General features: G+C 46.4%; 1 protein-coding gene across 1 annotated transcript; it reads right to left on the reverse strand.

Moving 5' to 3' along the window:
- Window positions 1-6,089: 6,089 nt before the first annotated feature.
- FKBP6 (FKBP prolyl isomerase family member 6 (inactive)) lies at window positions 6,090-23,290 on the reverse strand. The gene is made up of 9 exons (XM_048518615.1): window positions 23,204-23,290; window positions 16,520-16,637; window positions 15,136-15,225; window positions 14,235-14,437; window positions 13,237-13,356; window positions 12,374-12,568; window positions 11,985-12,094; window positions 10,034-10,115; window positions 6,090-6,277 (listed from the first exon to the last, which is right to left on the reverse strand). The coding sequence occupies exons 1-9, from the start codon at window positions 23,288-23,290 to the stop codon at window positions 6,242-6,244; spliced, it is 1,041 nt and encodes a 346-aa protein (XP_048374572.1). The 3' UTR covers window positions 6,090-6,241.
- Window positions 23,291-23,298: the final 8 nt, after the last annotated feature.

The following is a 23,298-nucleotide window of genomic DNA, read 5'->3' on the forward strand; positions in this document are numbered from 1 at the left end:
TAATTGTGAACAATAACTAAGGAGATATGAATCACCGCTGCTTTGCGGCTCAGCCCTTAATGCATTCTGCAGGACTGCAAAGTATGATGACACCAACCACAGGGGGAAGGGCGCTTGTCCTGACTTCTAGAACTTTTCGGCCTGCCTCTGTGGGAGAGCTCCTGTGTTTACATTCCTTTCAAACTGGAAAAAAAAATAGTTGCCAGGCTTGACTGCTTGGGTTCTGGGGCCGGCGATGCCTTTATGAAGCAGTAGTCTCAAAGGCTGTGTAACGTCCACGATTCCGCAAGAGCAGCAGAAAAGAAGATTTTGGATTTACACCCCATCTTTCTCTCCTGTAAGGAGACTCAAGGTGGTTTACAAGCTCCTTTCCCTTCCTCTCCCCACAACAGACACCTTGTGAGGTAGGTGGGGATGTGAGAGTTTTGAGAGAACTGTGACTAGCCCAAGGTCATCCAGCAGGAATGCGGAAACACATCTGGTTCACCAGATAAGCCTCCATCACTCAGGTGGAGGAGGGGGGAATCAAACCCGGTTCTCCAGATTAGAATCCACCTCCTCTTGTACACTGCACTGGCTGAGAAACGCAGAACTTGGTATCCAGCGCGGAGGGTGAATCTTCATTCTCCAAGCCTTCAGTCTAAAATATGCATCAGGTTTCTAACCCTAATGGCTACAGGAAGAAATATTTGAAAATGTGCACAAAGGTACATGGTGAGCTCTCAGAAGCCTTAAAAAAAGACAACCTCACCTGTGTATGCCTTTCAGTTGCAAGACCTGTGAGCCCAGTGCTCCCAAGTGGTATTGTCTGAACAGTATTCTCAACTCCTTGGGGTTGAGAAAATTATTCCTCAGGTCTGAATGATCATGCCAGACTGCTCGTAGTACTACAAAGGGCTGCTCCTGTTCCTCCTCCCTCTTTTATGGGCGTAGGTACTTCCATTCCATTTTTTTGGTCCTAACTTCCTAGTTTAACAAAAGGGCCGGAATGCAAACGTGTGCCTTACTTGTAAGATGGATGCAAGTTCCTGGTTAGATAGCCGCTTTCAGGATCTTTCTCGTGCCAGTGTGGTGTAGTGGTAGAGAGCAGGTGCACTCTAATCTGGAGAACAGGGTTTGATTCCCCATTCTTCCCCTTGAGCTGTGGAGGCTTATCTGGTGAACCTCACATGGTGTGTATTGTGTGTGTGTGGGGGGGGGAGGGCAAGGAGATTGTAAGCCCCTTTGAGTCTCCTTACAGGAGAGAAAGGTGGGGTATAAATCCAAACTCCTCCTCCTCCTCCTCCTCCTCCTCCTCCTCTTCTTCTTCTTCTTCTTCTTCTTCTTCTTCTTCTTCTTCTTCTTCTTCTTCTTCTTCTTGTCAAAAGAACACTAGAAAGCATTCGAAGACATGTGCTGCTCATAAACCTTCAGATCAGGAGTATTAGTACCACTACAGAGCATGCGAGCACTGTCTTTCTGTGAGAGCACATGGTTTGTTGCGTAGAGGCACATTCTTTTGGGAATGAGAGAAACTCCTCACAAGGGGAATCCAACAAGTGAAAGGGGCAAAGATATAGCCATGCAATAAAAAAAACAAAACAACGAAAAGGCAAACACTATTACTTTAATATGAGTTCCATGAATCACCACTTGCTTCTGATATTTGGATACCAAAGGAGGAATCTGCTATCACAAAAGACCCATCGTGAACTCCAACAAAACTGTATTCGGAGTGAGGGATTAAAAACAACAATTAAGCCTATGGGGAAAAAAAACCCCATAAATGTACATACACCATTCACCAGGATTAGAGGTCTTATTCTTACACACATACTACATCCTATCTGGATAAAACAACCAGGATCTGGGATTGTAGAGAAGATTGGACACTTTACTTTTCCCGTTATTCTCATTATATATGTGTGTGCGCACGCACTTGCATATATGCGCACACACCACTTAGCATAATATTGCATGACTTGAATTTTTGAACTGCACCAATGTTCTTTTGGAACTGCACACTTTTTCCTGGAACAGCTCAGTGAGTCTGGTTGCACATAAATACTTTTTTAAAAAGAACCAGGAGAAAGCCTCCACGCAATCTGGATGAAACGAGCACAAGGTTTCCTGAGGCTCTGCCTGTCCGGCAGCGGTGGAGAAAACGAGCCGAACTGAAGGGGTTAAGGCTACAAGGGGAGCATCAAACCCAACAAAGGTCCTCCCTCGTTCCTGCTCCAGTGAGAAGGGACCCACTCTGACACAGGAACAAAGAAAGGGGCAGAAACTTGTAAAGGGATAAAGCGGCTGTACCGGGCAGCCTTGCTTCGGGAGGCTCCTCTGAATACCCGGCTCAAAGAAACACCTCATTCATCACTTTTGAACAAAAGCGGCTCGCTTGCCACGCTGGACAAAAGGGGTAACAATGGCTGGAGTCTGCAGCCAGCCGCAAACTGACGCATCGGCCCCACTGTTCCAGCTCACTGGGGAAGAAAGGAATTCCAGTATCAATCACACCACCCAACAGGTTCCGGCCTTCCTGTCCACGGGACTTCCTGGGTCCCAGAAGGGAGCAGCATGAAGGGACTTTTCATATATATATGTTTTGGGAAAGTGGGGGGAAAGGGGGTGAGAAGGTTTTATTTTAGAAAAAAAAAGTCACAAGAGAGCCTCTTTGCGCTAATAATGAAGCGAACAGTGTATTAAGAAGGAAAACATTTGGCGCTAACCTTGGAGAGGGAAGACAGAAAAGCTTTTCATAGCACCCTGGCCGCAAAATACAACTGCCGGTTAACTCAGCTCCGTTCCCCGGCGATTGCCAACACAAACTGAGGGGCAGGGACAGGGAGAACATTTCAACCAACATCTCCTCCCCCCGCCTAGTGAAAAAAAACACACACCCCAAGTCAGGAAGCCTGAAGGTGCCAGTCATATGCTTCACGGCAACACTTTGGCTGGCGCCACGGAGTGCGATCTCCGCTCTGCTGAGCCCCAGACACAGAAGCTGTGCTATACGGAAAAGCTGGCCCCCGTTTGCTTCGTAACTTGCTTTTCCTAAAGGCTGTCTGTCATGACAGAAACTGTGCAGTGACCAAAGCACCCAACGATTCTGGTCGGACAACAGCAAGAATGGAACGGCCGTTGGGAAAAGTGATATTGACAAGCTGGAACAGGTCCAGAGCAAGGCAACCAAAATGGCAAAAGGTCTGGAGTCCATGCCCTATGAGGAGAAACTTAGGGAGCTGGGTGTGTTTAGTTTGGGGAAGAGAAGGTTAAGAGGTGACATGATAGCCATGTTTAGATATTTGAAGGGATGCCATGTTGGTGAGGGAGCAAGCTTGTTTTCTGCAGCTCCAGAGACCAGGACCAGGAGTAATGGGTTCAAGGTGAAGGAAAAGAGATTCCACCTAAACATCAGGAAAAACTCCCTGACAGTAAGGGCTGTTTGATGGTGGAATGTACTACCTTGGAGTGTGGTGGAGTCTCCTTTGGAGGTTTTTAAAGAGAGGCTGGATGGCCGTCTGTCAGGAGTGCTTTGATTGTGTGTTCCTGCATGGCAGGGGGTTGGACTTGATGGCCCTTGGGGTCTCTTCCAACTCTAGGATTCTGTGAACCCTCCCACCAGGCAGAACAAACCTCACTTGTTCCAACTTCAGAGCACATATTTGGGTTCAGGAAGCAATTTTCCGCCAGGCCAAGTCAGGCTATCAGAATTCCCTCCCACTTGCAACAAATAAAAACAACCCCCATGCCTTACGTGACTTGGCTCACTTGCACTGACAAGGGAAGCTTTGAGTCTTGAAAGCTTATTCCCTGAAAATTTTGATTGTCATTAAGGTCCTGCCAGACTCAAATCTAGCTCTCCTGGCGCCATTACTATAATTATCACTGACATAGGTCCAGCAGTGTTGGGCTCTTTTCAAAATGAGAGTCTTTTTAAAAGGACAGTTCTTTGCCCCAAGGAGATTGCAATCAACATGCTGACCGAGACAGGGATGATGGGCAAATGAACACAAATGCAGCTACCCGTGCTTGACTTTATTTTTGTCGGGAGAAAGACCAAGGAGCTATATCAAAGGTTTCCCTCTCATAAAGGAGGCAGGCTGAGAGAAAATGGCTGCTCCAAGTTTCTCCAGTCAGCTTCACAGGGAAGTGACGATTTGATCCTGAGTCTCACTAGTCCCAGCCTTGTATTCCAGCCATTACACCACAGGTTGATTCTAATCTGGAAGACCCGGGTTTGATTCCCCACTCCTCCACCTGAGTGGAAGAGGCTTATCTGGAGAACCAGATGTGTTTCCGCACTCCTACATGCCAGCTGGGTGACCTTGGGCTAGCCACAATTCTCTCAGAACACTCTCAGCCCCACCCACCTCATAGGGTGTTTGTTGTGGGGAGAGGAAGGGAGCTTGTAAGCCACCTTGAGTCTCCTTACAAGAGAGAAAGGGAGGATATAAACCCAAACTTGTCTTCTTCTTCACCTTTAAATTAGACTTAAACCATACAAATGTAAGGGGGGATATATATAGATAATACTGACTCTGCAGTTTGTTAACCCAGGTCATCGATCCTATCGAGGCCCTCCCAGAGCCAGATAAAGTAATTCTTCTTTTAAACTGTAGTGATTTTAATGGCTGTCTCACAGTGGCAAAGTTCCTGTCCAAGGTCTGTAAATTGAACTCTTGATCAATGTGAAGTTACCTTTACTATTTTAATTGTATTTTAAATTAGTCTGTTATGTATGCCAATAAAGGCTTTCGAATAGTCATACTTCGTTCAAACCTCCCAGAGCCAGATAAAGTAATTCTTCTTTTAAACTGTAGTGATTTTAATGGATGTCTCACAGTGGCAAAGTTCCTGTCCAAGGTCTGTAAATTGAACACTTGATCAATGTGAAGTTACCTTTACTATTTTAATTGTATTTTAAATTAGTCTGTTATGTATGCCAATAAAGGCTTTCGAATAGTCATACTTCGTTCAAACCGTGGCAGCGCTCTCTGGGCAGTGAGAATGCAGAGCTTGGATAGAGCGGAGGGGCTGAAGCGAAGTTGAAGCAGGTGACCCAAGGGGTCAGTTCAGACAGAACCAACTAACATCCCTGAATTAGCCAGGTGTCTGCTGCCACCTGCTGCCTTTGTGGTTCTCGCCATCCAACTTTGGCCCTGTGTCGCCTTCACAGGAGGGTTATAGCTTCAGGGTAGGGTGTTGGTCTGCAAACCCTGTTTCCAATTCCAGTCTTCCAGCTCTTTGCAGACATAGGCTTGCATGCTAGAGTCTGAGCATGGATGGAGGCAGTGGGCAGCATACACAGCATGAATCTGTGGTCTCTGTCATGAGTATCTTGACTCTAGAATAGTGTCTGGATCAAAGGAAGTGATTGTACCACTCTACTCTGCATTGATCAGACCTCAGAGTACTATGTTCAGTTCTGGGCACCGCAATTTAAGAAGGATATTGACAAGCTGGAATGTGTTCAGAAGAGGGCAACCAAAATGGTAAAAGGTCTGGAATCCATCCGAGCTGCCCCCAAGTCCCACCCTCAAGCGCGATTGGGGTCTGTGTGTGTGTGTGTGTGTGTGTGTGTGTCTGTGCTCCCAGAGGTGTTGCCCCCAGGCCCCATTTCCCCCTGATAAGCCTCTGACTACAGTACACCAGCTGGGGTGGGGGTGGGGGAATGTGTGTGTGTGGAGGAATTGGGGTTTCTGAAACCTTCTATATTATGAAACGTGTTAACATCAACCTCTTTAAAAAGAACCAGCAGACAAAAAGGATGGCTACCTCACATTCTGAGGCAGTAGCACGGCCAAGGCAAAACCCACACAGTAGTTCCCTTCTCCACTCATTTCTTGCACAATAAACTGGCACCAGCCTTATATGAATTTTCCTCACAAGTTTATTTTCTCCAGCCAGGGAACACGTTATTTCTAAGAACATTCTCGGATCAATGCAGAGGAACGGCGCAATTCCCTGCTATGGCAGGAAACTAAAGTACACAAGACAGTCTCCAAATAAAGCAACCGGCTCTCAGTGTCTGAGGTTTCTCTTCCCATCAGGCAGAGGGTGATGGGAAACGTCTTCTGTTCTACAGGAGTTTTTAATAGTCTTGGCTTCAGAATGCCACTGGCCCAGAGAGACACCTGGACAAACACAACGTTAGTTTGAAAGAAAACCAAACCAAACCATCGTCTTCTTGGTTCCAAATCTTGGTTGAAGCAAAGGGTCCTTCACTCGTGGGTCTGAATTGTGCTCAACTTCCCTCCGGTTATGCGTCTGCTCCTTTCTCCTGCAGAGAAGGACTCTGAAACGACCAACACCACAATCATTCAGAGCCCCTAAACTAGCAGAAACATGTTCCGAAGCTCAACAGAATTGTCACAAATCATAACACGGGGTCATTTTTTACCATCAAGTCACAGCCGACTCATAATCCGGTAGTGCTTTCAAGGCAAGAGTGGTTTGCTGTTGACTATCTTTGCACAGCAGCCTTGGACTTCCGTGGTGCTTTCTCATGGTCAGTGTGCTCTTAATGTCTGGGGCCTCTTTGGGTGGCATTCATTGCTTCTTTCTCTCTGGGCCTGCATCTGGCATTTCTGGCCTCCTCCGCGTTGGGAGGGGTGGCCAGACGGCTCCATCTCTTTCCCTAGACCTTGGGAATGGATCTGCGCTTTCCCTTACTTTTCCCGCTTTCCCTTTGCTTGGTTGGGGACCGTGGAGGGAGTGGACAGCACAGGTAATAAAGCCGTGGGCATTTGTGGGATGGGTCAGACCTGGCTTTGCAAAAGCCAGGAGTTCCACGTTCGTTCCAATAAAGGCGTCTGATTGATGAAATCCAGAGTCTGTCATTGAATGAATCATAGACCTGACACTCATCCAAGTACTAGGGCAAGGAGACTGTAAGCCCCTTTGAGTCTCCTACAGGAGAGAAAGGGAGGATATAAATCCAAACTCTTCTTCTCTTCTTCTACTAACCAGGGCTGACACTGCAAAGCTTCCGAGAGCTGGCAAGATCAGGACAACTGGAGCCATACAAGTCAAAGGACGTACAGAAGTGGTTTGCACAGTAAAATCTAGCTGCAAAGTGCATTGGAAGTCTGTGATTTTGCATGGGCGGAAGGGGCCCTAGCCTAGTCCCTGGAACTGCCTGGAAAGGGCAAGCCAAACACGGCTGCGTTTTTAAAGGTGTGAAAACGTCTCATGTAGCACTTGGGTACCTCACTAAAAAGCCGCCCTGCCCATTTCACACCTCCTCTTCACACAGGCCTTTTGCTCAGTAACAAGCACGGGGTTCAAACTAAAAGGTATATCCTGTCATCCTCTTTGAATGCATCCCGTCTCAAGTCTTTGCATGCAACTAATTAAAAACAGGGGCGGGGGGGAAAGCAAGCGGCAGTCAAGCTGGGACCCCTTCAGCTATTTGGAGGACCATTTGATCAGTTCGTTCCTTTCATTCCCGTCCGTTGGCTACAGAATCAAAAACAGAGCTTGGGGGGCCGGGGGGTCTGCACAGATGAGGTGGGCTCCGCAGCCTTCAAAGTGAGGCCTGCTCCTGCAGCTACAAGAGGAGCGTGCTGCTACAAGGGCGCTTCCTCAGCTTGCAAACACAAGTCTGGAAACAACTGAACAAAAGATGCGTGGGCCACGTGCCCGTTTCCAAGATTACATCTTCCCCGTTCATCTTACTTGTGGTTTTGGGGTCTTTTTTGAAGAGTGAAAAGGTAGGCTAGCAAAAAAACAATTTTAATGTAGTCAAATCCCAACATTCTGTTTGAAACAGTGCTGTGCAGACTTTGCTCTCTAGTTAGTCGAATGGGAGCTACTGGAGTAGATGCAGAAGAAGGAGGAGGAGGAGTTTGGATGTATATCCCCACTTTCTCTCCTGTAAGGAAACTCAAAGGGGCTTACAATCTCCTTTCTCTTCCTGTCCTCCACATCAAACACCGTGTGATGTGGGTGGGGCTGAGAGAGCTCCGAAGAACCGTGGCTAGCCCAAGGTCACCCAGCCAGCATGTGTTGGAGTGCACAAGGTAATCTGGTTCACCAGATAAGGGGGAATAAGCCCTTCCCCCTCGCTCTGTCCCTGGGCCACGGGCACCAGAAACCCCAAGGGAGCAAGAGCCAAATCTGTTAGCAGCTTCAGGGAGCTGACCAAACAAACCTATACCTTGGATGGGGCCCTAAGGGAGTGTGACTGTCAGGCACACTCCAACAATGTGCAGGCCAGAACCAGCCAACAGAGAAGCAGCAGAGAGACACAGGGGTTTCTGCAGTCTTCCTGGACCCCCCAAAGAGCCCCAACCTTGCAAAACAAGAGCTGCAGTACTGAAGTTTTTTAACATCAATGGTGGTAGATTCATACCAGCAGCGTTGAAGGTGTTTAACGCTAAGGTGGCCCAGCACCTTTTGTATGGTATCCCCATCTGGATCCAAGCATGGCACCAGAAATTGGAAAGCATCCAATCCAATTTCCTTTATAAGATCTTTGGCACCCCGCATTGTGTCCCCTATGGTGTTCTTTGTTTGGAATCAGGGCAACATTTATTAGAAACAAGGGCATGGGTTGTAACTTTTAAGTTTTGGCTGCGTCTTTGTTTTTGCACTGACCCTAACAGTTTGTCCCAGTTAGAAATGAGAGAGCTTCAGCTTTCGAAATGGTGGCTACATACTGAAAAAAAGATCTTTTCCTTGGGCTTCTCTTGGGAGGCCCTACAAATGCTCACCGCTCCGGAGATTTACCATCGCTTAAAGTCTAGATTATTTGATCAAGAGTACCAATTTCTCCTGAGCAAAGCACAAAGCTCTTGCTCTCCAATAGTCTTTGGGATTATCCCTCAGAAAACTAGCCCTGCTATATATCTGCAACAACTTATTAATTACAATAGCAGATGGGTCATGACCAGAGCAAGGTGTAACTCTTTTCCGTCAGCACATCTTCAAGGTCGATTCTCTGGTATTCCACAAGATGAGCGTCGCTGTCAATTCTGTCCTGATACAACTGTAACACTTTCTCATATTCTGCTCCATTGTTCAAAGTACAACAACATCAGAACCAATTTGAGAACTGTGTTACCAACAGGATTTATGCTCCTCTCTGATAAAACAAAAATGGCTAAGCTTCTAAATAGCTCTAGTGTGGAAATATCTGAAGCTGTTGCTATGTTTTTGCTCGGTGTACTGCAAGTTGAGCAATAATGATCTTTTTATTGTATTTGAAATTCTTGGCACTGGTTTTATGCCTAATAAAGGTTTTTGGATTTGAAGAGCTTGCTGCAAGTACTGTTGGTTGTCTACAGTGACAGCCATTTTCAAATTTGATTACCACTCTGTGACCCAGACTACAGCCTCTTGTGACTTTATCAAGATTCGACTCCGTTTGCACGAGAGAGGTGTTTCTTAACATTGTCCGCTCTCTGCCAAGCCCTTTAAAGGAGCTATCGACAAAGCCACAGGCTCATCTTATCTTTCTGCTTAGCTTCAAGGGTCACAGGACTGACGTCCAATGCAACACCATTCAGTGACAGTTCTCTGTTGTATGCTCCTAGCCCTGCAAATGCAGACATTCGTGAAAGCAGACATTCGTGAGTGTCCACGTGGAACTTTTGGCCACATTTGCTTCAGCCACCCCCTTACAGATGACCTGGCTTTGGGGGTTCTTTGGGCTGGCTTTATTTTTTTTCTTCTTTTTTGTATCAGTAGTGGAAGAAGAAGAGTTGGATTTATATTCCCCCTTTCTCTCCTGTAAGGAGACTCAAAGGGCCTTACAATCTCCTTTCCCTTCCCCCACTCACAACAAAAAACCTGTGTGGTGGGTGGGGATGAGAGAGCTCCAAAGAACTGCGACTAGCCCAAGGTCACCCAGCTGGCATGTGTTGGAGTGCACAAGCTAATTTGGTACACCAGATAAGCCTCCACAGCTCAAGAAGCACAGCAGGGAATCAACCCCGGTTCTCCAGATTAGAGTGCATCTACTCTTAACCATTACACCATGCTGGCTCTTCACTGTATTGTAAACAATTATCATGCTGTGGGGGTACAATAACTACATCGACTCCATTACCTTTAATTCTTCTCCTACTGAAAGGGAGCTGAACATCTTGGAGCACATATCTTTCTCCTTGTCCTTATATTCTTTGTAACAGCTGCAAAAGAGAGCAGACCTGGGTCACAGGTTTGTTTAAAAGGCAGATGATTTGAAATGAAGCCCAAACGCAAAACTGTCCTGCAGGAATCGGAGAACTACAGCTCAGGAACAGGTGAAACTTTGGCTCAACTTTTGAAACTGGAACAATTACCAACAATTGAAGACTGGAGGAATAAAGTACAACAGCTCTATATTATGGATAGAATGGCACATCAAATAAGGAACTTCTCTTCAGAGACATATAAAAAACATTGGGAACTATGGACTAAGTATATTTCCAAGATTAACGATGTGTCGGTCTCACCGGTTGAGTATTAAAAGGAAATAACGGGCTAGGTTATTCTAAAGCAGTGGTGGCGAACCTATGGCATGGGTGCCAGAGGTGGCACTCAGAGTCCTCTCTGTGGGCACGCGCACACAGAGTTCGTCATGAGGGGGCAGAAAATCCCCACACACACACATCCAGGCTGGCCTGGGCCGTTGGGCACGACGTGTAGGTAACCCTGTTAAGTGCTGTTAAACCCCACTGATTTTCATGGGAAGAATTAAAGCGCAATCCTTTACCTGGGAGTAAGCTCGGTTGCTGGCAATGGGGCTTGCTTCTGAGTAAACCCTCCTAGGGTTGTGATTCACCCGTTGGAAGAGTTGCACGGTTGCTTCAAAGCAAAGCCACCAACTACCACCAAGCTTACTCCCAAGTAATGTGTGCCTTGGAGCCAACTGTTTTTTCTATTCAGGTTAAATTGCCGTGTTGGCACTTTGCGATAAATAAGTGGGTTTTGGGTTGCAGTTTGGGCACTCGGCCTCGAAAAGGTTCACCATCACTGTTCTAAAGCATAAGGACGTTTCTATTAGTCAAGATAAGAAATGTACAGATATCCGGAAGACTACAGGAGAAGTCGACAAGATAATAAATGTGAAGTGATAAGAGGAAAGATTTGAAGAAGTTTAGATTATTATATAAATTATATTATATTAGCATTAAGATAGAGTAAGAAATTTACGATTTACTTTCTATTTGATGTATGAATCAATACCGTCTGTATATTTTCTTTTTAAACTAGTTAAATAAAGATTTATTTTAATTTTTCTTTAAAAAAGGAATGGTTGAAAGCACCAAGGGCCACCTGCAGCTTGCCATTTCTTAATTCCAATTTTGAAACTTTAAAGATAAGAATTGTTGTCGTCGTCCGTCCGTCCCCACTCTGGTTCATTGCTCCCTGAGCTCCCTGCAGCCCACATAGATTTGGGAGTAAGTGAAATAAGCATCGACTACCCGACCATCATCAAATTCAGGGCTTATTCCAAGTGGCTATCTTCTGTTTCACATGAAGATGTTAGCAGATTGTATATTTCTCTGTTACAGAATAAAACACGCCGAACCTTCTTTGTTGTAGAAAGTAGAACCGGGAGGGAGGACTGGTCACACAGCCCTTTCGCAATCTGATCCAAACTAGACCCCGGCAACAGTTAGGATTCACTTACCACAGGGAACCTGTAACTGCGAGTTGTATGGGAGTCACCAATTAGACGTAATGTCTAGTTGAGCACTGAGAGGTTTCCTTTTACACAAAGGGACCTGTAATACTCGAACATTTATACAAATGCAAAAAACCGGCTGCGCGTGGAAGCCAAAACTTAATGGACCAAATTAGGTCACATAAACTTTAAAGAGCTTCAAGGATAAATTGAAATTTATTGTACCCAAAAAAATGGATGAAGCAGGAATGTCATTCATACAGTGGGCTCCGTCCGACTCCCCAAAAGCTTCCGCCACAATAAATTATTTGGTCTTAAGGAAGCCCCAGTTTTTTTGCTTTATTTCAGTCAGTCAAATGTGCCGACAATGAAGAAAGGGCTCCCTCACCTGGCCAGCTTCTTCAATTCATTGTTGATGTCGTGGTTAAAGGGCTGTTCTTTCTGCGCTCGAACTAGAAAATCCCGAGCTTTCTCATATTCTGCCAGAGAAAGGCATGCCTGGAATTTAGAAGAACAGCAGTGGGATATTGCTGTGAGGCTGGTGGGGCTGAGAGAGCTCCGAAGAACTGTGACTGGCCCTAGGTCACCAGGCTGGCATGGAGTGCACAAGCTAATCTGGCTCCCCAGATAAGCCTACACAGCTCAAATGGCAGAGCGGGGAATCAAACCCAGTTCTCCAGATTAGAGTGCACCCTCTCTTAACCACTACACCACACTGGCTTCCCCCCTTCTATTACGAAACCACCCCTTCGCCACACACTCAAAGCAGTGCCTTACCTGGCCGCACCTGAAGAGGGCTTTGGCATTTTTCTGATCTAGCTCCAAAGCCCTTTGTCCATAGGTAAGGGCTCGAGCAGGATTCTCCAACTTCAGATAAGTAATGGACAAGTTCAAGAGGACCAGCAGCTTGGCCGAATCTACTTTGGTTTGTTCGTTCTCCTTGGCCGTCACCTGATGCAAGACTGAGGAAGCCTGTGTGGGTACAATGACCAAATGCATATATAAAAACAAAAATTAAACAAAGAACTTAAAATGTATTACACGTAGTAGATCTCTCCCTTTGGGCCAATTTGCTCTCATTTGAAACTGTTGTTCACAGTGGACAGCACAGGTGTGCACAGGCAGACTGTGGACATTGGAAGTTGCCGTAAAAGAACGACTCCCTTTAACTGGTGATGGAATCGGGAAAGCCAGCGTGGTGTAGTGGTTAAGAGCAGGTGCACTCTAACCTGGGGAACCGGGTTTGATTCCCTGCTCTGCCACTTGAGCTGTGGAGGCTTAACTGGTGAAATGGACTAGCCTGCACACTCCAGCTGGGTGACCTTGGGCTAGTCACACCCCACCTATCTCACAGAGTGTTTGTTGTGAAGGGGGAAGGGAAAGGAGATTGTAAACCCCTTTGAGTCTCCTTACAGGAGAGAAAGGGGGGGGTATAAATCCAAACTCTTCCTCTTCTATATGAAGAGCAGTAGGGGCTCGACCATGAGTCGGAAGGGCTTCAGAGGCCCAGGTGATGTTTGTGTTTGCACCTTTGTGTGTTTGCACCACTCTAGTGATGCACATTGTGTCTGCACCACTCTAGTGATGCACATCACTCTAGTGATGTACGTTCCTCCTGCCTTCACAGCTGCCACACTTACACGCTTGTATCTTTCTCTGGCATCCATGAAGTGCTCCCGTCGGAAGAGGTAATTGCCAAACTCTCGTTCTGTTTCTGCTACCTTCAGCACTTTCTGCAAGGGGAACCTCTTCTGTTGCTCCTGTGCAAAACAAAAGGTAAAAACTAGTCAACAGAGACAGCACTGTTGACGGCCAGCATACGAACCAGTATGGATGTACAGCAGACACACCAGAGAGAGCTTTCACGCTAATCATTTCACAGGCGCAGTCCAAGTAAAGACTGTTGCAGCCAAAATGAACTGGAATCGACTCACATTCACATGGTTCCAGCCACCACCTTGAACACACCACATGAAGAAGAAGAGGAGTTTGGATTGATATCCCCTCTTTCTCTCCTGCAAGGAGACTCAAGGTGGCTTACAATCTCCTTTCCACACATCCTTCCCCCACAAGAAGAAGAAGAAGAGTTTGGATTTATATCCCCCCTTTCTCTCCTACAGGAGACTCAAAGGGGCTTACAATCTCCTTGCCCTCCCCCCCTCACAACAAACACCCTGTGAGGTAGGTGGGGCTGAGAGAGCTCCGAGAAGCTGTGACTAGCCCAAGGTCACCCAGCTGGCGTGTGTGGGAGTGCACAGGCTAATCTGAATTCCCCAGATAAGCCTCCACAGCTCAGGCGGCAGAGCTGGGAATCAAACCCGGTTCCTCCAGATTAGATACACGAGCTCTTAACCTCTTATGCCACTGCTGCTCCTTACAATCTCCTTTCCACACATCCTTCCCCCACAAGAAGAAGAAGAGTTTGGATTTATATCCCCCCTTTCTCTCCTAAGCTCTCAAAGGGGCTTACAATCTCCTTGCCCTTCCCCCCTCACAACAAACACCCTATGAGGTGGGTGGGGCTGAGAGCTCCGAAGAACTGTGAGTAGCCCAAGGTCACCCAGCTGGCATGTGTTTGGAGTGTTTAATGTTAGGCAACATGGGTTCAGACAACTCGGTACTTGGTTGATTATCTCACAGGAGTCAGCTCAAAGAATTCATCAGATTCTGCGGTGTCTAAGAAATCCAAAAGTTCGATCTCAAACAAGACTGTTGCTCGGGGAGGGATCAAGGGTGGGCAGCCAGCCATTCCAAAGGCATAATTTGGTTTGAAAAGAAATCGTGCCAGCTCCCCCCTCTTCATTGACAGAAGCCCAATCACCATACCTTGCAGGGTGATATCTGCAAAGATGAAAAGGAAAACAGCATCACAGAGTTGGAAGCGACCCCAATTGCAATCAAGTCCAACCCCCTGCAACGCAGGAACACACAATCAAAGCCCTCTTGACAGATGGCCGTCCAGCCTCTCTTTTAAAACCTCCGAAGAAGGAGACTCCACCACGCTCCGAGGTAGTGCACCGTTCAACAGCCCTGTCAGTCAGGAAGTTTTTCCTGATGTTTAGGTGGAATCTCTTTTCCTTCACCTTGAACCCATTACTCCTGGTCCTAGACTCTGGAGCAGAAGAAAACAAGCTTGCTCCCTCACCAACATGACATCCCTTCAAATATCCCTTCAAATATCTAAACATGGCTATCATGTCACCTCTTCACCAAACTAAACATCCCCAGCTCCCTAAGTCTCTCCTTGTTAGGCATGGATTCCAGACCTTTTACCATTTTGGTTGCCCTCCTCTGGATCCGTTCCAGCTTGTCTGGAGGTCCTGTTCTAGCCCCATGTACTCTAGCACATGGCTGCAAGCATCAGAACTCCCATGGCGAGCAGCCTAGGGGTGGGTTAGGAAGAAACATCTGGTGGCAAATAGCGCCAGATGATCATAAAAGAGTACGAGAGAAGATGCAAGGAACCTGGTGAGGGGAATTTAAGACTGTGTCTCATGTTGGCGGGAAGTATATGCTCACCTGCACAAACTTGGACTCACCTTCACCAACTTTCATGAGTCTTAGTTTTCTTTTGGAGCAGTTTGTGTCAAAGGGTCGGTCCATGTGCTCCAAGTACCCCGAAAATTTCACTGAGGGTTCAAAATCAGAAATGAACAAATCAACTTTCAGGAAAGTTGGGAACACACCATCTAGTACTTATGACATCAGAAGGCAACTGTTGACTCTCCTTCCACCGCTGTTGCTAGATCTGCACAGGAGAGGTAGGGGGCCAAACATCTAGCCTGGTGAAGGTGGAAAAACGTCACTCTGACCATATGTGTGACCTGGGCCTCCACAGATGAGGAGGACTCCAGAATCACTCCCGGGCTCTTGAAGGAAGATTCACGTTTTGAAGTCACTCCACCAAGATGAGGCTGCTGGAAACCCTCTGGAATCTCTCGGCAGCCTAGACACAGGACCGCCATCTTTGACGGATTTAATTTCAGCGTGGTGTAGTGGTTAAGAGCAGGTGTACTCTAACCTGGAGAACCGGGTTGGATTTCCCACGCTGCCACTTGAGCTGTGGAGGCTTATCTGGGGAGCCAGATTAGCTTGTGCACTCCATGCCAGCTGGGTGACCTAGGGCCAGTCTCAGTTCTTCGGAGCTCTCTCAGCCCCACCAGCCTCACAGCAATATCCTACTGCTGTTCTTCTAAATTCCAGGCATGCCTTTCTCTGGCAGAATATGAGAGAGCTCGGGATTTTCTAGTTCGAGCGCAGAAAGAACAGCCCTTTAACCACGACATCAACAACGAATTGAAGAAGCTGGCCAGGTGAGGGAGATTAGCTTGTGCACTCCAACACACGCCAGCTGGGTGACCTTGGGCTAGTCACAGTTCTTTGGAGCTCTCTCAGCCCCACCCACCCCACAGGGTGTTTGTTGTAAGGTGGGGGGGAGGGGGGGGAGGGGGGGGAGGGGGGGAAAGGAGATTGTAAGGCCCTTTGAGTCTCCTTGCAGGAGAGAAAGGGGGGATATAAACTCCTCCTCCTCCTCCTCCCCCTCCCCACACCATCCAGCCAAGGCCTCCAAACACTGCTGAAGAGCATCTGGGGTGGAAGCAGCCGGCCCTCCACCAACAAAACAAGCTGGGTGTCACAAAAACTTTGTGAGGTAAGTTAGGCTGAGAGACTGGGGTGGGCCCGGGGTCAGCAGGCGAGTTTCCAACTCACAGCAGGATTTGAACCCAGCTGTCCCAGGCCCCAGTCCAACACTCTAACCACTATGTCATGCCACTATGTCATGCCAGCTTTCCTAGTGGACAAGACCACCCACTGTGCTAAACTAACAAAAGGAACTATAAAGTCCAGTAAGCTCTTCAAGCAGCCGTCTTTCAACACAAGAGGCCCAGGTGATGTTTGCCCTTTCAACACAAGAAGTTTCACCTAGTATTGAAGCATCAGGGGGCATCTCTTCACCAGTTCCAGCATGGATAACTTCCTTCAACACTCCTCCATCGCCAGTGATGTCCTGCATCCGTTGACCCAGCCGGTGATAAGGAGACTAGCCACGTTGGAAACAAAAATGAGGCCGACAGCATAATTAATATGACACATTCCAGGATGGTAAACCTCTCCATCCTATCATGGAATATTTCAGGATGGGGGAACAAGCTCAGAAACCCTCTCTTCTGTGACTACCTCAGAGAGGCTGATGTGATTCTCCTTCAGGAAATGTGGGCCAATTATCATATTTGCTTTATGAGCTATAAGTCCTTCTGCCTCCCAGCAACCAAATTGTCTAGGTCTGGTCGCTACTCCGGTGGCCTTTGCATCCTAGTTCCACAGTCAATCCAGGCACAGGCCCTACCCTCCTTCGCTCAGACAGCTCAGGCTGTTCAAATCCTTTGGGAGGATCTTTCTCTAGTCCTTGTTAATATCTATGTCCCTCCCGGTCTTCAGAAAGCTACCTTGTGTGAAATTTGGGATAACCTATCCATCTATATTGAGGAGCTTGAACCTAGCCATCCCTCCTCTGAGATTGTTCTAATGGGGGACTTTAATGCAAGAGTAGGTGCAAATTTAGCTTCCCTTCTTGAGCAGGAAGGCTTTGATGATGAACCCTACCACTCACTCTTACTTCCTGCCCTTCGTGACTCCAAGGATACTCACTCCAACACTGCTGGTAGGAAACTCATTCACTTGGCCATCAAGCACAACAAACTTTGGCTTAACGGCTTAAAGTGCTACACCCACGCTCAAGATTATACCTTCGTTTCTCCTCATGGCTGCAGTGTCATTGACTATCTCCTCATTTCTCCAGAGTTGAGATCATCTGTTTTATCCTTCCAGATTGGAGATCTTCTGCTGGGTGATCATCTTCCCCTTAGACTTGTTTTATCACACCAAGAGGCCAGACATGCAGCTCCTTCACCCCCAAATGAACCGCCCCCCAGACTAGTTTGGACACCCAAACTGGCCTTAGCTACTCAAAACTTACTCATTTCCCCCAGCTTAACCAGCCTCAAATCCTCTGTTCTCACTGCAGATTCCCCCCAGGAGACTATTACCAGCTTCGAAGATCTTCTTAAACAAATTGTGGTTGGTCTTTCCTCGTCCAACGTGGGGAATCCCAGCAAAAACAGAACGAGAACACCTTGGTTTGATAGAGAGTGCATGGAGCACAATAGTCAAATTCGCTCCTTATATCGGAACTTTAGGGCTTCAGGAGACCAGGACCTCCTCGCCCTACTAATAAACTGTAGAAACAACTTCCGTCAGCTAATTAGGAAAAACCATATGGAACATGTCAACACTCAATGGGAACATCTCCACTCTGCAGTAACTTCCAACAATTCGAAGCTACTCTGGGCTGTCCTGAATAATTTTAACCGAAGCAAGCCTCCTACCCCTACCTGTATTACTCCTGATATTTGGCATGACTATTTTAGCAAACTTTTTAATGACGATATTTTAAGCAATGGATCTCTTTCACACATCCCTTTTGATTTGTCAAGTTGGCCTCCTGTCTCATCTCAAGAAGTAGTTGAGCTGTTAGAGGACCTCAAAGGAAGGAAAGCCCCTGGCCCTGATTCTATAATTCCAGAGATTCTGAAATTTCACACTGATTGGTGGGCCCCTATCCTGGCCACTCTTTTTACCCAAGTAAACAGTTCAGGTATCCTACCCAAGACTTGGCTGTCTGCGACTGTGTTTCCCATCCATAAAAAAGGAAGTCACTCAGAGCCTGCCAACTTTCGCCCCATCAGCCTCCTCTCAGTGATAGGGAAGCTTTATGCCAAATTGCTACTAAAGAAACTTCAGCTGTGGCTTTCCCACTCTGGTGCAGTGGGGGCTGAACAAATAGGTTTTCGCAAGGGGAAATCTCCTCTGGACGCCTTGGTGCTATTACACCAAGCCAGTAAATATTCAATCAATGCAGATAACAAACTCTACGCTGCCTTTATTGATTTAAAGGCTGCCTTTGACTCTGTGCCGAGAGAACTTCTCTGGACAAAACTGGCTGCCCTTAACATTGATACCAGACTCTTGTTCTTAATTAGGCAATTGCACACAAATACCAGTTGCCGGATCAAGTGTTCCCACGAAGGCCTTTTGACAGACAGTATTCCAATTACCAAAGGGGTCAAACAGGGCTGCGTCCTAGCCCCCACTCTCTTCAACCTTTTCTTAAGTGACCTCCCCTCTGCCCTCTCAGCAGTGAACAGCCATGCCCCCAAACTGGGTACATCCCATGTATCAATTCTGCTCTATGCAGATGACGCTGTCCTTCTCTCTCGATCCAGAGTTGGCCTCAGACGCTTAATGAAGCGCTGTGTGGATTACTGTGAATCCAACAGACTGACAATAAACTATGAAAAAACCAAGGTATTGGTCTTCTCTAGGCGCTTTAAGAAGCTCACATGGGCAATGAAAAGCACCCAAATCGAACAGGTTAAGTGCTATAAATACCTTGGCCTCTCATTCTCCTTTAACCTTTCATGGGCAACCCAGAGGAAGGCCGCTCTCCTAGCTACATCTAATAGTATGTCAGCACTACTACGTTTCTTTTACAGCAGTGGCCACTCCTTTATCCCTCCTGCCCTCAAATTTTTCAATGCCAAAGTCGCCTCGAGGTTGCTTTACGGAGTCCCAATTTGGATTCAAGCTATTAACTACTCCTTGAATTCTCTTCAATCCAAATTTTTTCACAAGATAACTGGACTCCCAAATTGCGTCCCTTATGCAGCCTTTTGTCTGGAGTTAGGTCAAAACTCCTTGGAATCAGCCGCTTGGCTGAGGACTTTTAGATTCTGGCTGCGAATTCATTTTCTCTCGGACCGTAACTCCCTGGTCCACTGTCTGCTCTCTGACACCCATTCCAACCCCTGGTTTTCCATAATTGAAGAAAAAATTGCCTCTATCGGACTGTCAGCGGATTCACTTTGCCCTTTGTCCTATTCAGAAGCTTATAGGAAATTAAAAGGTCAACTATTGGATAGAGAGTTCTCCACCTTAATCACTGCAGCCAAGAAAACGTGCTCCCCCCTGTATTTCTCTCTCCCATTTGAACGGGGCCACTTGGCTCACTACCTGTATTGTTTAATAAACCCTGTTCAAAGGGGAGAGCCTTTAATGCTCGCCAGGTTTAATGTTCTGCCTTCTGCCTTGTTACATGGCAGATTTAATAAGCAAGAAAAGGCTAAAAGATTGTGCCCATGTAACGATGGCTCAGTTGAATCTCTGGCCCACCAATTACTTCACTGTCTCAGATTCAAGGAAATCAGATCCAAGTATGTGAATCTCACTCCCTTACATTTACCCGACCTCCCCGATTTATTTAGATTACACTACTTGTTGGACAACCCTGATCCTTCTCTCTGTATGATAGTGGCAGACTTTCTCCTGGAAATTACTAAATGCCAGTAGATTTCCTTTGTCCTAACATGTATATCCTATGTTGTATATGCTTTTTAATCTGTTTTTATTATTGTTTTACTGCTGTCTATGCCAATAAAGGCTTGCTTCTCAATGATGGTAAACCGTCAAGTTGCTTCTACTGAGATGGGCTGCTCCCTTTTGCATTCATCTTTTGAGACATGTGTTTAGTTTTGTTCTCTGAGCATCCACAACATTGTCCCATAATCATCCACTGTCCAGGTTTTCCTATGATCTTTCCATAGCTGGTGGAAAAATGACAATTAAAGCACGTTTGCACTGCATGGACAAGAAGGTGCATTTTGTATTGTCAAAGGCTTTCATGGCCGGAATCACTGGGGTGTTGTGGGTTTACCGGGTTGTATGGCTGTGTTCCAGTAGTGCTTTCTTCTGACGTTTCGCCTGCATCTGTGGTGGCATCTTCAGAGGATCTCCTGAAGATGCCAGCCACAGATCCTCTGTGTCGAAGTAAGATCCTCTGAAGATGCCAGTCACAGATGCAGGTGAAACATCAGGAGAAAATGCTACTGGAATACAGCCATACAACCCAGAAAACCCACAACACCAAGGTGCATATTTCTGCAAGTCACACCTGCATCTGTGCTAGTTTGTTTCTCGTGGTACTTGCAACTGCCCTATCAGTAATTGACATCCCATTGTAGTTGAACACTATACGGATGTTAACTACTAATTAAAAGAATTGAGCCCAAAGAAGTCTATGGGAAGGGGAGCTAAATTAAAAAAGCAAATGGAAAACAGAAGGGTGGACTGTCTGCCACTGTGAATGCTTTTATATTTGCAGTAGCAAGAGCTCTGTGGAGAATCATATTCATTTGTTTATTTAGCCTGCCTTTCTGGCTGAGACTCAAGGCAGATTAAAGTACCAAAAACATGAAATCGACCAGCATAAGTCAATCAATGAACAATGCAAACTGATTGTAAACAAGCCCACTTCATTGGATGCATGAAGCGTGTCTTCACTTGGTGAATACATACAAGTCCCATAATAAATAAACAAGTAAGTAAACAGTTGGGCCAAGAGGTAATTAAATACAAACGGTGATCTTGAATATTTCTGTGCACAGCCCTTTCCAGCAGCAGCTTCAGTAGCAGACAGCTCAATTTTCCCAGGCCCACTAATATAATTTAATTCTTGCACAGATTTTTTTAATCCAGCTTTTCAATTTATGCACTAGTTTTACAGAGCTTCTTTCAGCCTAGTTTTCCATTGTGTGCCATGATATATTCTTCATCAAGGTAGTATAAATAGAACCCAAGAAAAATAACCGATCTCTCTGTTTCTGCTTTGCATACTTACCCATAGCATTTGAGATGGAGAAAGTATACATTTTTTAAGAACTGGATTTCCCCCGCGCTGTGGTGTCTAACAGGCCCCTTCCGCACATGCAGAATAATGCACTTTCAATGCACTTTGAAGCTGGACTTTACTGCGCAGAATAGCAAAATCCATTTTCAAACAATTGTGAAAGTGGATTGAATGTGCGTTATTCTGCATGTGCGGAAGGGGCCACAGTAGCACGCAGCTTTCATGTGTCTGGGAATAAGGCGGCCAATGGTGCTATCAGATATTCAAGGCGGCTTTTAGACCAACTCCTGCTGATCTTTTTGGTTCTGTGCAATGAAAAACTGTACTTTCTGGATTTCTGCAAACCAAGCTTCTATTAAAAGAACTGAATTTCTGCAAATCACGCAGCCCACTCTCCCATAGCTAGCTGGCAGAATTTAATCCTTGTGAGCAACTGCCAGAAAACGAGAACTTAAAGCCAAAAAGTATTTTAGGTATTCAGTGCTTTGGGTTATAATTCCTCTACTTTCTGTAAGATGCTTTTAAAAAAATTAATAACAACGTGCTTAGGTAAGTATTTTGCTTTGGGCCCTGTTTCTGAAGACATCAAGAGCACAGCACTGCTTAAAAAGCTACTTCGTGCTCTGTGAAGGGAACTAGCATCTGTTCTTGCAGGACAAAACCAAACATACAGTATCTCTGAGCACTAACAGGGCTGTCTATCTTTTCCTTGCGCTCCTCAGAGAAAAAAGGTCCCATCTGTGAGAATATTGTGAAGAAGGAGGAGGCATTCTATGTATACTGACAAGGACACTGGGGCAGCGACATATTTTTACTACTGACCCCAAGGAAGCAGTGTCTCTCGCAAGCGCACAGATTTCCCCGCCATGTGGTTTTCCCATTAAGAAAACGTTTTAAGAGGATGGAACCTGAAAGCAGTGCTCCTGTAAGGTATCTTTCATTTTGCTCACAGGGGCACTCTTCACATGCTCCGGAAAATTATATTAAGTTTGCCAACCTTCAGAAGGAGCCCAATCTCCCTGGATGCCCTTCCACACACGCAGAATAATGCATTCTCAATCCATTTTCAATGCACTTTGCAGCTGGATTATACTGTGCGGAACAGCAAAATCCACTTGCAAACAGTTGTGAAAGTGGTTTGAGAGTGCATTATTCTGCACGTGCGGAAGGGGCCAGAGTGCAACTGATTTCCAGATCACCCAGGGTCACCCCTGCCACCCTCCCGGGAGAAAATGGCTGCTTTGGAGAGTGGACTCTATGCCATTGCTCTCCTGCTCAGATTCCTCCTGCCCCCCCGCCCCCGCCCCCGCTTAGTCAACCTGTTTAATACCTGAATCTCCAGGAGTTTCCAACCCACATTTGGCAACCACAGCATGCAAAACACTCCAGACCAGAAATTGGTCCTTTTCGAAAAGGAAGGGCATTCCTTATATACTCAGTGACATGTTTTGCCACTGGGTCTTATTTGTAAAAATTTACAATGCCTTTCCTCTTTCAGCGAAATGATGCTTAGTTCTTACAGAACAGACCTGAGAGTTCATTCCCATTTATTTAGGAAGGGAAGTCTCTGAGCATGTGCAAATAACTTACAGTTTACCTCCCCAATAGGACCTTTGGGCAAAGACACTACAGAATAATTCCTTTTGTTTGGGGAGGAAGGCTTTGCCCCGAACGTGTGCAAATAACTTTTCCAGGAAGTATTGTTTACAGCCACAAACAGGACGTTTTGGCAAAGACACTCTACACATGCTCAGTCCTACGGGGAAGGCGGGAGAAGAAATGCACTCTCTGTATGTGCTTCGGCGCGTCCAGCACAAGATTTCTGGACCCGCTCCGTTCCTTTTCTCGCCTGCGTCAATTCTCACCCCGGGATCGCCATCTTCCGCCGGCGGCGGATATGTCCCGTTGCTTTTCCTGCGGCCCAATACGGACCAACCCTCGCCCGTCTCCATCTCTCCGC

Source organism: Sphaerodactylus townsendi, linkage group LG16 (assembly GCF_021028975.2).
Source record: "Sphaerodactylus townsendi isolate TG3544 linkage group LG16, MPM_Stown_v2.3, whole genome shotgun sequence".
NCBI lineage: Eukaryota > Metazoa > Chordata > Lepidosauria > Squamata > Sphaerodactylidae > Sphaerodactylus > Sphaerodactylus townsendi.

Bases quoted from the DNA above. Each gene is read 5' to 3' on its own strand.
- FKBP6 (XM_048518615.1), bottom strand. From the start codon at position 23,290: ATGGAGACGGGCGAGGGTTGGTCCGTATTGGGCCGCAGGAAAAGCAAC. The intron at 14,438-15,135 runs GTGAGTCCAAGT...TCATCTTTGCAG, and splicing joins ACTCATGAAAGTTGGTGAAG to ATATCACCCTGCAAGGTATG. The intron at 13,357-14,234 runs GTGAGATAATCA...TGTTTTGCACAG, and splicing joins AATTCTTTGAGCTGACTCCT to GAGCAACAGAAGAGGTTCCC.